The following is a 12,993-nucleotide window of genomic DNA, read 5'->3' as shown; positions in this document are numbered from 1 at the left end:
CATTGATTTTGGCTGCTAAATAAGGGCCACTGATTTTCATTATAATGGGTTATTAATAAGCTTACATTTTCTGTTTAGTGATAAGATTTATAATTCCAAAGAAGACAAACAATAATTTTTCAAGCAAAAATGCCTTGAATAGCATTTGTGAGATTCCCGATCCACTTGTGCGGGTTTAACACACGATAGAGGATCAAAAGTGTTACCTATTGATTTCAATGGGAAATGTCGCATTGCACTCACATGGTATGCAAGAGCCATGCAATGCATTAACCCCTTCAGTGGCAGGTTTAAGTAGTCTTCAGCATATTTCAACACTGATTTTTAGGAGATTTTCCAGGCATGCCACTAAAGGGGTTAAAGGTCCCATTGAAATCAATAGGGAATGCCTTCCGAGAAACGCAAGAAGATAGGACATGTTGCTTAGGGCTTATTCAGATGTGCATATATCGGCCGAGTTTTCACGCCCGTCCGATATACGCTGTTCCTCCCACTCACCAGCTCTCTGCTTCTTTCCTCCCCTCTGAGTGGTTTGCAATGGGAGTGGGCGGGACGAGGGCAGACCTAAGCTCCAGCCCCCCCCCCTCTGCGTCCCTTGTCCATAGCCAGAAATGGGAGTGGGTGGGACAGAGCAAAGCTTAGCCCCACCCCCGTCCCGCCTCCTCCCTTTGCAAATGCAGGAGTGGAGGAGAGAGGCAGAGAGCGAAGGGGGGACTGCTTAGATGGAAGCGTATATCGGAGGGCCGTGAAAACGCTGACCGATATACGCTTGTGGGAATAAGTCCTTCTGTATATGACTTCATTCAAAAGAATGGGGTTCATACTCACACAAGATTTGTTTGTCTTGCAATGCACAAAATGCAGAACAATTTTTCACAGTAGTGCTTTGTGAAACCACCTGAAAGGGTTTCTGAAATGTTATTACTGATGACCTAGCGCTAGGATAGGTCATAAATTTAAGATTGGCAATGGTCTGACTCTTGGCGCCCCAGCCGATCAACTGTTTGTAGGGGTCGTGATCCCACCCCCGCTGTCTCTTCTTTGTAGAGCCTTGTGTGATGCAAAGTGCTAGGCTCTCACTCACAACCTGAAGGTTGCAGGTTCAATCCCTGCATGGTTTAGGTAGGCAGCTCAAGGTCAACTCATCCTTCCAAGGTTGGTAAAATAAGTACCCAGCTTTGTGGGGGGTAATTAATAAATAAATTACTTGAAAGCACAGTGGAATCAGTTGGCACTATACAAGATTTTGGTTTATTTTGCAACGTCACATGGCCTTTCTACAGTTAAGTCTCATTCAAGTAAATGGGATTGAGCTGTAACACCAGGCAGCCTCTTTTAACAGCTCATCACCATGTCCCAGGAGGGGGCCCATACTGATATGATATTGATGATGATATTGAGTTAGTCATACTGATAGTCCTGAATAAGGGGAACCTGTCACCTACCTAAAGCACCATAACTTAGTTAATGGGTTTATGGTGCTGCAAGGAGGTGACGGGTTCCCTTTAATGAAATAAGAACAAAAACCCATTACGGGCTAATTCACACGCATCAGAATTCCAAGTTTTTTCCATGTGCAGAAATCCATGCACATGCTGCAGACCGTCTCTGTAGCTGCGTGCATTGCCAAAAAGTCTACCCCTCTTGCCTCCTATGACATTAGTAAAAAGTTCTGACAGGTTCCCTTTAAACCTAATACTATTATAAAGGTCATGATTTTGGATCATTTAGATCATTTCAAATTTAGCAACATTTAAAAACTATCAAACCTGCAGATAAATCCCTGAACGCAGCATAAGACATTGAGATGGAATGAACTAGCACAGTGATGGTCAGAAAAAAAGGATTCTAGAACAGGTTGGCTATAATACATTGCATGGACAAAACAGACCTGGTGACAAGTAGCAGGACTGCAAAGCTGATGGAATAATCCGAACTAAATGGATAATGTGAATTAGCTGCATGCAGACAACAGGCATGTACGGGATATTCATTCAAAGAAAAACTTACATATTCTTTCACATTTTTTGTCTTCACGGCCTTATATGATGAGTATGCTGGATATAAAGTGCCAAATAGCAACCTACAAAATAAAAAGACAGAAACATAGATAAAAGTAGAGTAAAGCGGAATATAGTCAATCAGAACGGACTGTAACTTTGATAGGTATGCTAACGTACTGTAAGGTAAAAATTAATTTTTTGAAGAATTTGGGGTGTTTTCAAGCTGCAACTGGAGTTATACATCAAGAGGATTTCCCAACAAATACTGTACCAAGAAAGGATGCTTCCGATAGATGATAGCTGTGCGATTCCATACAGCAGAAAAAGGTATACCAATGTATACCAGCCTGACACAGGCCAAAATAACACTTTTCCAGCCTCCGTTGGGTAAATTGGGGCCTATGGATATGTTCAATTAGGACTACATTTCTGCTCCCTTAACACTCTGCGCCACACGAGGCCTATTAGTTGAGTAACCTTGATCTATATAGTATACAAATATACATGTTGATTAGAAATAGGAAATATTTCATTCCAAAAATGAAGATGATTTTTTTATAAACACTTTATACAACTTACATGATTCTAGATTCTGTATGAACAATCACAGAACATGGCCATATATTTACTGACTGAGGAGGGCAGATAGCTGTATCCTCTCAACATGCAGGTAGCAGACCCTGGGACTACGCCAGGGGGAGCCCAGGGTGGCAGTACCATTGTGGTCCACTTTTTGAGGTGCAGGGCAGCCCGCCCAACTATTATGGCGTCATTAATAGGTTGCTGCTCTGCATGGTGCACTACATGTATCAGAAGGTCTGGCACTTTGTATCTACTCTGTGCAGGAATGTACACCAAGCAGCCACCCCCTCTATATTAAGAGGCAGTGTGAGTGGCTGTCTCATCGGTGTCCTGCACAGGTGTAATTAGCTCCCTTATTTGGTAGTCAGCTACCTGCATGGTGAGAGGAGGATGCATCTATATGCACTCTTTAGTGAGTAAGTATTTGAACGTTTTCTGTGATTGTTTTTATATTTCCCCTTCTGTGATGTACTTATATTAGTGTAGGGACTCACCATAAGCAAGGAACCTTAACGCGGTTAGTGAGCTGATGTATCTTGGCCAATATCCAACTATTACCTTGCATTTACCTTGTATCTATTATTCACAGGCAGTGTGGCTTTAAAACGGCCAGGGAGCCCAGGGTGGCAGTACCAATGTGGTTCACTTTTTGAGGTGCAGAGCAGTCCGCCAAACTATTATGACGTCATTAATAGGTTGCTGCTCTGCATGGTGCACTACATGTATCAAAATGGTCTGCCACTTTGTATCCACTCTGTGCGGGAGTATACACCAAGCAGCTACCCCCCTCTATATTAAGAGGCTGCGTGAGTGGCTGTCTCATCGGTGTCCCTCACAGGTGTAATTAGCTCCCTCATTTGGTAGTCTGCCACCTGCATGCTGAGGGGATGCAGCTATCTGCCCTCCTGAGCCAATAAGTATATGGCCATGTTCTATGATTGTTTTTATATTTGCCCTTCTGTGATGTAGATTCTGCATGAATGTCCAAAGTCTCTACTAGCCCAGGTGTCCCATTAAACCCTCTAATATAACCTGGCTGATCACATTCAGTAAAGTTCAACAGTATAACGAATGACCGTCACAGACTGTCAGCCTTAATCTTTCTTCTGTTACTGGAATAATAAATAGATTAGCTTCTGGGATTGAGCAAAAAAATTGTGCTGACTGGACAAATGCATTCCTAAAGGGAACCAGCTATTAACATGTCAGATTAACGCTGTTATACGTCATACACGTGCCATGGAAGTGAAAACCCAACCATACAATGTGCTTACAACTAAATCAACAAAATAAATACACTTTAGATGAGGGTCCAAAAACAAAATATTTTCCCGTAAAATGTTAGTTTTGAAAAAATAAAATATTGACTACTTCAACGCTTCAGTCACCAGACACATGGCAATACAAATGTTCATAGACATCAAAAGAAAACGACCCAAACATTGAGAGTGAACTAGCAGATATCTGATGAGAGCTTACAATTTGATGCTTTAACACAGGGGTGCACAACATGTAGCCCACAATGCCATTGTATCCAGCCCCAATTATGTGGATGCAGAAATATCTTTGCATGGGGGGTTTACATGTAGTTTCCATGTCAGGATGAAGAGGGATGGCAATTAGCAGATTAGATTAGATTAAAGGAACAGACAATCATTCTTGCATCACGATTGACAACCACAAGACACTGGAGATCAAAAGAAGCTCCCTCTATTCTTGAGGTGAGAAACTCGGTGAATCAAACTTTTCACTTAGAAGAAACTTATTCTCACAGATTAGTCACTAAGTCCCCCTCTTGGGCGACATGGCTGGACTATACGGTGGCAAACCCTCGATGATTGAGGACCGTGGAGGCTGAGGATGTGCGATGGAGGAGATGTAGATAGGTGAGTCTGGGTGCAGAAATGCTCCCTTACGCTAAATAGCCCCTACTAGAGGTGTATACATAGCTCTCACCCCCCTGTGTAAAAATGTCTGGGCCCCCTATATATTAGGACAAGTACTAAGAGTGCATTGTGTATACCTGTCTGTGTCTCCTATATATTAGGACAAGTACAAAGGGTGCATTGTGTAGGCATGTCTGTGTCCCCTACATATTAGGACAAGTACTGGGGGTGCACTGTGTAGTCATGTCTGTGTCCCCTACATATTAGGACAAGTACTAAGAGTGCACTGTGCAGCCATGTCTGTGTCCCCTATATATTAGGACAAGTACTAAGGGTGCACTGTGTTGTAATGTCTGGGTCTCCTATATATTAGGACACATACTAAGGATGCACTGTGTTGCCATGTCTAGGTCCCCGTATATATTAGGACAAGTACTAAGGATGCACTGTGTTGCCATGTCTAGGTCCCCTACATATTAGGACAAGTACTAAGAGTGCACTGTGCAGCCATGTCTGGGTCCCCTATATATCAGGACAAGTACTAATGGTGCCCTGTGTAGTCATGTCTGTGTCCCCTACTTATTAGGACAAGTACTAAGAGTGCACTGTGCAGCCATGTCTGTGTCCCCTACATATTAGGACAAGTACTAAGGCTGCACTGTGTAGCCATATCTGGGTCCCAGTATATATTAGGACAAGTACTAAGGCTGCACTGTGTAGCCATGTCTGGGTCCCAGTATATATTAGGACAAGTACTAAGGCTGCACTGTGGAGCCATGTCTGGGTCCCAGTATATATTAGGACAAGTACTAAGGTTGTGCCAACCCTACCAATCAGGATCTGACTTTGCTGCAGGGACCTCCAGGCTGTTACTCTAGGAGTAGTCTCAGTGTTGTGAATGCTGATGCACATTGGTCATGGTGCCCGTAGCATGGTACTGGAGGAGCAGGCAGAGATGCGGTTGTGACAGAGACCTAGGTCAGGCCAGGTCCTGTGTAACAATGTACAGTAATAAGCCAGGTTCGGGGCAGGCAGCTGTAGCATGGCCCCGAGACAATGGAGGAGACGGGAGAGCTTTGTAGAACAGACTTGGAACGAATCAGAAGTCAGTCAGAATAAGCGCACAACTTTGCATACCAGACAAGAACCATTTCACGCTACCGTTTATCCTCCATTTTGGCTTTTCGTGTCTCTATTTTTGGAACCGATAGGGAATTAAAAGGAAATTAAATGGTTGCATTTTTACCACCATTGATTTCAATGGAGTTCTTAAAAACTGAAAGCAAACAGACTGCGCTATTGGTTGGGTTTAAAAAATGGAAACTTAAAGAATGGAAGCAAATGGAAAGATTTCCACTTGGGAAAACCATTGAAATGTATGGTGGTAAAAATGGAACCATTTAGTTCTGTTTTAATTCCGTCTCTCAGCTTCAAAAATGGAATAAAGAGACAGAAAGCTAAAATGGAGGATAAGCACTAATGGAAATGAGCCCTTAATGTCAAGGCACCTCCCAGCGGGAAAGGGTACCTCAAATAGCTAGAGGCTTATCTGGATTGGCCAGGGATGGAAAAGCTGGGTGTATGTGCTAGCCCTTAAAGAGGTGGGTCAGCCGCACCAGACACAAAGCTAGCCACAACCAATAGCCGGAGGAGCTACAGGACGCAGTTGGTTGCAACCAGCCACCATAACATGGACTTACATAATCAACCATGATGGCATATCCTATCAATATTGTTGGAAAAATTGCTACAATGTTGCCCTTAAATAGGAATACACAAACATCTAGGGATAGAAAGTGTAGGATGCAATCAGCCCCTCTCTATCATACTCATAGGCCCTAATAGGGCACATGGTGATGGTTTGTCCGGGCGGGAAAACTATTTTTTCATCAAATTTGGAAATTGCTTAGCAGTTCTGTAAAGCCTCATCCCCTCCTGTATAAGACACAGTGTCACGTAGCAGAAGACACAGTCCATTATACATGGGAATCAGTGCAGCGACACGCTGCCGTGAAAGTGGGTCACCTACAGCCAATTAATTCCAGCAAGTGTTTCCGCATCATCTACAGAAGGAGAAGAGCTGTCGCTGCTTAGGGGTAGTTGTTGGCATGATGGCACATGTCATGTAGGGCATCTAATGATATTTCTAGGTTTGATGACTACAACGGACTACTTGGAGGTCTGAGGATTCAATATTAAAGGCGCCATCCCAAAATCTAAAGTTATCCCCATATCCACAAGATAGGAAATAACTTTATGATTGCTGGGGGTCTCAACGCTGAGAACCCTACCAATCTTGAGAACGGGGTTCCCGTGTCCCCCCTCCTCCTTACTGCACCCTCCGCAATGAGTAGGAGATTAAATGAAGCAAAGGTCACACATGCATGGTGCAATGACCTACATTTAGTAAGACGTCTATGTGGGTGGGAGAAGCGACCCCACAGTGACAAGAATAGGGGGGCACGGGATCCCCCGTTCACAGCGGTGAGACCTCTACCAATCATAATTAAATAGATTAATTCACACAAGCACGTTTTTTTCCTCGCAGCAGGAAAAAAAAATTGCAGCCCATTCTATCTTTGGGCGTTCCCGCGGAACGCCTCGCCCATTGTTTTCAATGGGACCTCAAAAGTCAGTGCATGTCACTCGCATGCTGTACAATGTGTATGCGAGTGCAATGATTCCCATTGAAGTCAATAGGAAATACTTGCGTTCGTATCACGCACGTGAAGCGCGCTGCGTGAGGAGCGCAATTCCACATTTTGAATCAAAAATGCTTCCCTGTAAAAAATGCATGTTGGCAAGCCTGACATCGGACCGAGTTTCTTGGCCGGATATCGCAATCGCCCGTGTGAATGTACATGGAACATAAAGGAACTTTTAACCCTTTGCAATCCAATTTTGGATTCAGGGTTTCCTAGGGGGCTTTCTCTTTCTGCCATTATACAATGGCACCATCTGCTGGCTAGAGCCAGTACTGCAGTATGGGACATGCTGGAGAGGCCCCCCAACAACAGAGTGGCCAGTAATCTACAGTAAGAATACCCTGCCGGATGTTTTCTGACAGCCTTTAATCAGAATGTCTTTAGACGTCAGACAGTGGATTGGAAAGGGTTAATAGTCTACTTCTTAGGAGAGATTGACTCTTTTGCCACTTTGCCCCCCATAAAATGTGATCTGGAGGTTCAGGTCTGACATAGGGGCATTACGAGGAACAGCATCTGTCACCTGTATTATGGGGGAACACACTATGCGGGAGAGTGCCCATAGCAACCAATCATTGTGCAGTTCTTATTTCGGGCAATGTGCTGGAGAAATGCAAGCTGTGCTGTGATTGGTTGATATGGGCAACATAGATACTTTCTCTTTGACAAAGTTTCAGAGATCTGGATATATGTTTCCATGCTAACACGATTGTCCTTGGGACACAGGAGCAAGGAGAAGACCATCTCCCAAGAACACAGTAATTCCTTCATTCAGTCTATTGACGGCTGGGATTCTTAAAGCCATATCCACATTATAGTAATGTCTTGGATCTCAGAATGTATCTGTGGTGTTGAGCGGTCAGATACCGGCACAATACATGAAGACAGATCAGGAGACGGATGTAGTAGACATGTGCAAAGGATTTACTGACCTCCAGAGGCTTTCTGCCAATTTGACCATTTATGGTGCAACGCAGGGGCGTAACTATAGAGGATGCAGGGGATGCGGTTGCACCCGGGCCCAGGAGCCTTGGGGGGCCCATAAGGCCTCTCTACTCCATATATGGAGCCCAGTACTATGAATAAAGAGTTATACTTGGGGGCCCTGTTACAGGTTTTGCATTGGGGCCCAGGAGCTTCAAGTTACGCCTCTGGTGCAACGTGAATCCTGGCGCTGATATCAATCCAGTATGCAGTCCGCTGACGGTACGTACAGAAGCCTCTCTGCATGGCACACGTGCGAAGGGTTGCCACAGGCAATATCCCTGTTATCTGTATATGCTTAAGGCTGCCTTCACACAGGCGTATTTGTGTGCGCAATACGCTGAGAATAGAACCCATTGATTTCAATGGGTTCATTCACATTTCTGTATTTTGAGAGAATCTAAAATAAAATAGTGCATGCTCTATTCTTCTGTGTGTCTGCGCACCAGAGGTCCTCATAGAAGCCAATGAGGATGCGCAAACAATACGCAAGGAGATGCGTGAAACACTGCGGAACTCCGCCGGAAAAAGAACACATCTGGAACTCATTAGCAATTTATATTTGTGCATTTTTGTTTGCCATGTGCAAATGAACACACCTTGTGGGGGGAGGGGGGCAAAAAGAGCAAAATACGTAGATAGATTATAGTGATAGACATAACATAGATAGAAGATAGATAGATAAATGGATTATAGAGATAGACATTAGATGGACAGATAGATATAACACAGATAGATAGATAATAGATAGATAGATATAAGATAGATATGAGATAGATAGATAGATATGAGATAGATAGATAGATAGATAGATAGATAGATAGATAGATAGATAGATAGATAGATAGATATGAGATAGATATGAGATAGATATGAGATAGATAGATAGATAGATAGATAGATAGATAGATGATAGATAGATAGATAGATAGATAGATAGATAGATAGATAGATAGATAGATAGTAGATAGATAGATAGATATGAGATAGATATGAGATAGATAGTAGATAGATAGATATAAGATAGATATGAGATAGATAGATAGATATGAGATAGAAGATAGATAGATAGATATGAGGTACATAGATAAATAATAGATAGATAGATATTAGATTGATAATAGATAGATAGATATGAGATAGATAGAAAGATAGATAGATATTAGATAGATAATAGATAGATATGAGATAGATAGATAGATAGATAGATAGATAGATAGATAGATAGATAGATAGATAGATAGATATGAGATAGATAGATAGATACTGTAGATATGATATAGATAAATAAATAAATAGATAATTAGATATGATATATATATATATATAGATTATAGAGACAGGTAGGTAAATAGATAATAGATTACAGAAATGGATATATAGATAGATTATAGTGATAGACATAACATAGCTGGAAGATAGATAAATGGATTATAGAGATAGATATTAGACAGATAGATAGATATGAGATAAATAGATAGGTAGATATGAGATAGAAAGATAGATACTGTAGATATGATATAGATAGATAATTAGATATGAGAGAGAGACAGATAATAGATATGAGATATATATAGATTATAGAGACAGATAGGTAAATAGATAATAGATTACAGAAATAGATATCAGATACATAGATAGATAGAACACAGACAGACTCCTCTGCTGATGGATGAGGCCCTTGCATTGCACCATCTTGTCACCCTGGCACACATGTCAGCACTATGTACACAGCCCTCCTGCAGAAGCCTCCTCCCCTCCATCCCCATGCCAGTATATGGCTACTGTACGAGCTGTCAGAGATGCCCCCTCCCCTCCCCCACACACTACTTACACCACCAGTCTGGAGATGATCCAGGACACCATCCTGCCGGCGCCCAGTCAGGGGCTCCCCGGGCAGAGCAGCAGCACAGGATGCCCGGGACTCACGTCTCCCTGCCGAGGAGGCTTGGATTACAATCCCGGAGCAGGTTAAATCCGTAAAGGCAAAGTCTCTGCAGCAATCCGGGAGGTGTGGCCGGCTGTTAAAGGCTGCGGTGTGATGAGGTACTTATTGTCGGAGGGCAGAAATCCCCGGATGCTGCTGACATCAGGCTGGGAGCAGGAGGAGGACCAGTGAGGATGGCCGGCAGGGGGCCTCCTCCACCACCTGTGGGGGGCATTTCCAGCTGATGATGTTCAGAGATTCGCACTCATTTTTTAACCCCTTTCACACCGGTGGAATTTTCCACATTCCGTACCGCAGGTTGCGGTAGATTCCGCAGCGCTCTATGTGGGAAGAGAATGATTCCGCAGCAAAATCCGCAATTAGCCCTGCAGACTTTGGGACAGAATGCCCAACAGCAAATTCTGGTGGATCCAGATGGAAATCCACATCAAGCTACACATCAGAAATACGGATTTTTGGTGGAGATGTTTCCACAAGCGGACGAGTCCGTCCCGTCTTACAGAACTTGTAGGTCAGACTCGCACGGGCGTATTTGTATGTGTAATACGCAGGGATTCACACTGCGCAAAAAAATACAGCATGCTCCGTTTTCCTGTGTATTTGCACCCCAAAAAGTGCCCCTAGACGTCAATTAGGATGCATAAAATACGCTAGGAGATGCGTGAAACACTACGTAGTGGCGCCAGAACAACACAAATGTCCATCCAGTTCAGCCTGTTTCATCCCCCCTTTGTTGATCCAGAGGAAGGAAAAAAAAACTGGAACTTGCTAGACTAATTAGCCATTTCAATTGCTTATTATCTTGCTGCACACATATGCACATGCCTTGCGCCTGAAAAAAGTTCAGTAAAATACACCAATGCGCTCTCAAAAAAGCAACGCTCGTTTCACAAAAACGCTATATTCATGCGCACGTAAATACGCTCGTGCGAATCCGGCCTTAGTGAGCAGCCCATTTGGCACCTTAAAGGTCAAGTGATTTACTTACATTTTTCTTTTGTTTTTCTCTTCATCACATTGCAAGGGCCGTACGTTTTTGACATCAGAAGGCGTGTTATTTTGCAAGACGAGTTGTATTTTTAATGGCGCCACTTTTGGCATTTATATAATGTATTGAATAACTTCCATTACTTTTTTTTTAGGGAGGAAGGGTGAAAAAAATTCCATAGTTTTTAGGGTTTGGTTTTTATGACTTTCACCATGCGGTAAAGTAATGATCAGCATGAATATGGCAATGCCTTGACTTTTTAGGTTGCCTGCACACGACCGGGTCGGACTCTTCATGCAGGATCCCGCAGCGGAATTGAACCCTGCGCCCGTCCGGTGACCCCCGTGTACTTGTCCGGATTCTTCTTATCTGTATTGCGGTTGTGCCAGCAGGCACGCTAGCGCAGTACAGATAATGCCACGCCATCTCTGGGCGATTAAACGGATCTCACGATCTTTTCACAATGATGATTGCAGAAGGGCTGCAGGTCGGGCGGCTTTCATTGACATCAATGGAAGCCGTCCACAATGAATTTGCCTAGAAATAGAGCATGCTGCAATTTTTCAGCCTGTAGTGCAAATCCGGCCGTGTGCCGGCAGCCTCAGGCTGGGTTCACACAGGGAGGATTTGCCACAGAATTTCACTACGTCCGCTAATCCTGGAATTAGCCAGCCATGTGGACGAGATTTGTCAAAAATCTCGTCAACAAGGGGTGGACAATCCGTCACGGCAAAGCCGGCGCTGCGGCGCGGATTCCTGAGACGTAGAATGTCATTTCTTTTATTTTCCGTTGCGGCCGCGCTCCTGTCAATGAGAGAGCCGTCTGCAACGGAAAAGCGTTCAGCGAAGCCGCTCCAAAACCTGCGGCTAAGTGCCACGGGTTTTGAAGCAGCGCTTATCCCACGGAAATCTTGCGGATTTTTGCTGCAACAAAACTGCGATATTTCCGCTGTGAAACAGTCCCGTGAGACCCCAGCCTTAGTGTTACTACTGATACACACTACAACGCAAACTAAAACATGTTTTTGTCGCCTCATTATAAGACACATAACATTCGGGAATTATTCTGATGGCCAGATTGGAGTCAGGAAGGAATGTTTTGCCCTTAAGGCCGGCGGCACACGACCGGGTTAGATTCCAGATGCGGGATCCCGCAGTAGAGTCCGACCCTGTGCCCGGCTGGTGACCCCGCGTACCTGTCTTCTCTTTATTTTATCTGTGCCGCGTATGGTGCGGACGGCTCGCCGTCAGACATGCACAGTACACATTTTCTTGTGTTGTCGCTGGACGATGACACGGAATCCGCGGCGACATATTAACATTGCGGATGGGCTGCGGGTCAGATGGCTTTCATTGACTCTAATAGAAGCCATTCATGCGGACACTGCACTAAAATAGAGCATGCTGCGATTTTTCCTCCACGAGCAGAAAATCGCAATTAATTTGATGAAAAACCGCTTTTTCCATAGCATGCTGTGGATGGTATTTGCTGTGGAATTCAGGGTGGATGCCCACTCCAGATTCCGCAATGCAAATATGCCCATTTGCAGCTGGTCTAAATTGGAAAATTGGTGTCTACCTCATTGTTGTTTTTTTGTCTTTCTCTGGTAATAGGCTGAAGTGGATGGACATATGTCTTTTTTCGGCTTTACATATTATGTTACTATGTAACATTTTTATTTTTTCATGGAAAGAGCAGTATAAGTGTGTATGTTTTGTGGGACAGGTGGTTTTCATTGGTTCCTTTTTTGGGGTACAGATGACTTTTGATCATTTTTTATTCTGTTTTTTGAGTGATAGGATTGGCAAAAAAAACAATTTTGTCATGTTTTTTACAGCATTTACATGTGCAGTATAAATGACGTTATCTTCAGGGTCTTCTCACACATGAGTGCGA

At 43.6% G+C, this 12,993-nt stretch overlaps 1 protein-coding gene across 3 annotated transcripts in view; it reads right to left on the bottom strand.

Moving 5' to 3' along the window:
* REEP2 (receptor accessory protein 2) overlaps positions 1 to 10,093 on the bottom strand; it is a 37,836-nt gene extending 27,743 nt beyond the window's left edge. For all 3 annotated transcript variants that reach the window (XM_066589839.1, XM_066589841.1, XM_066589842.1), the window contains exons 1-2: positions 9,995 to 10,093; positions 2,011 to 2,083 (exon numbers count right to left, since the gene is read on the bottom strand). In XM_066589839.1, the coding sequence (XP_066445936.1) occupies positions 2,011 to 2,083; positions 9,995 to 10,026 (105 nt within the window). In that variant the 5' untranslated portion in view covers positions 10,027 to 10,093. The remainder of the gene's footprint in view (positions 1 to 2,010; positions 2,084 to 9,994) is intronic.
* Positions 10,094 to 12,993: the final 2,900 nt, after the last annotated feature.

Source organism: Eleutherodactylus coqui, chromosome 2 (assembly GCF_035609145.1).
Source record: "Eleutherodactylus coqui strain aEleCoq1 chromosome 2, aEleCoq1.hap1, whole genome shotgun sequence".
NCBI classification, from domain to species: Eukaryota; Metazoa; Chordata; class Amphibia; order Anura; family Eleutherodactylidae; genus Eleutherodactylus; species Eleutherodactylus coqui.
The sequence above is the reverse complement of the archived record's forward strand: the minus strand, read 5'-3'. Positions and strand labels throughout refer to the sequence as shown.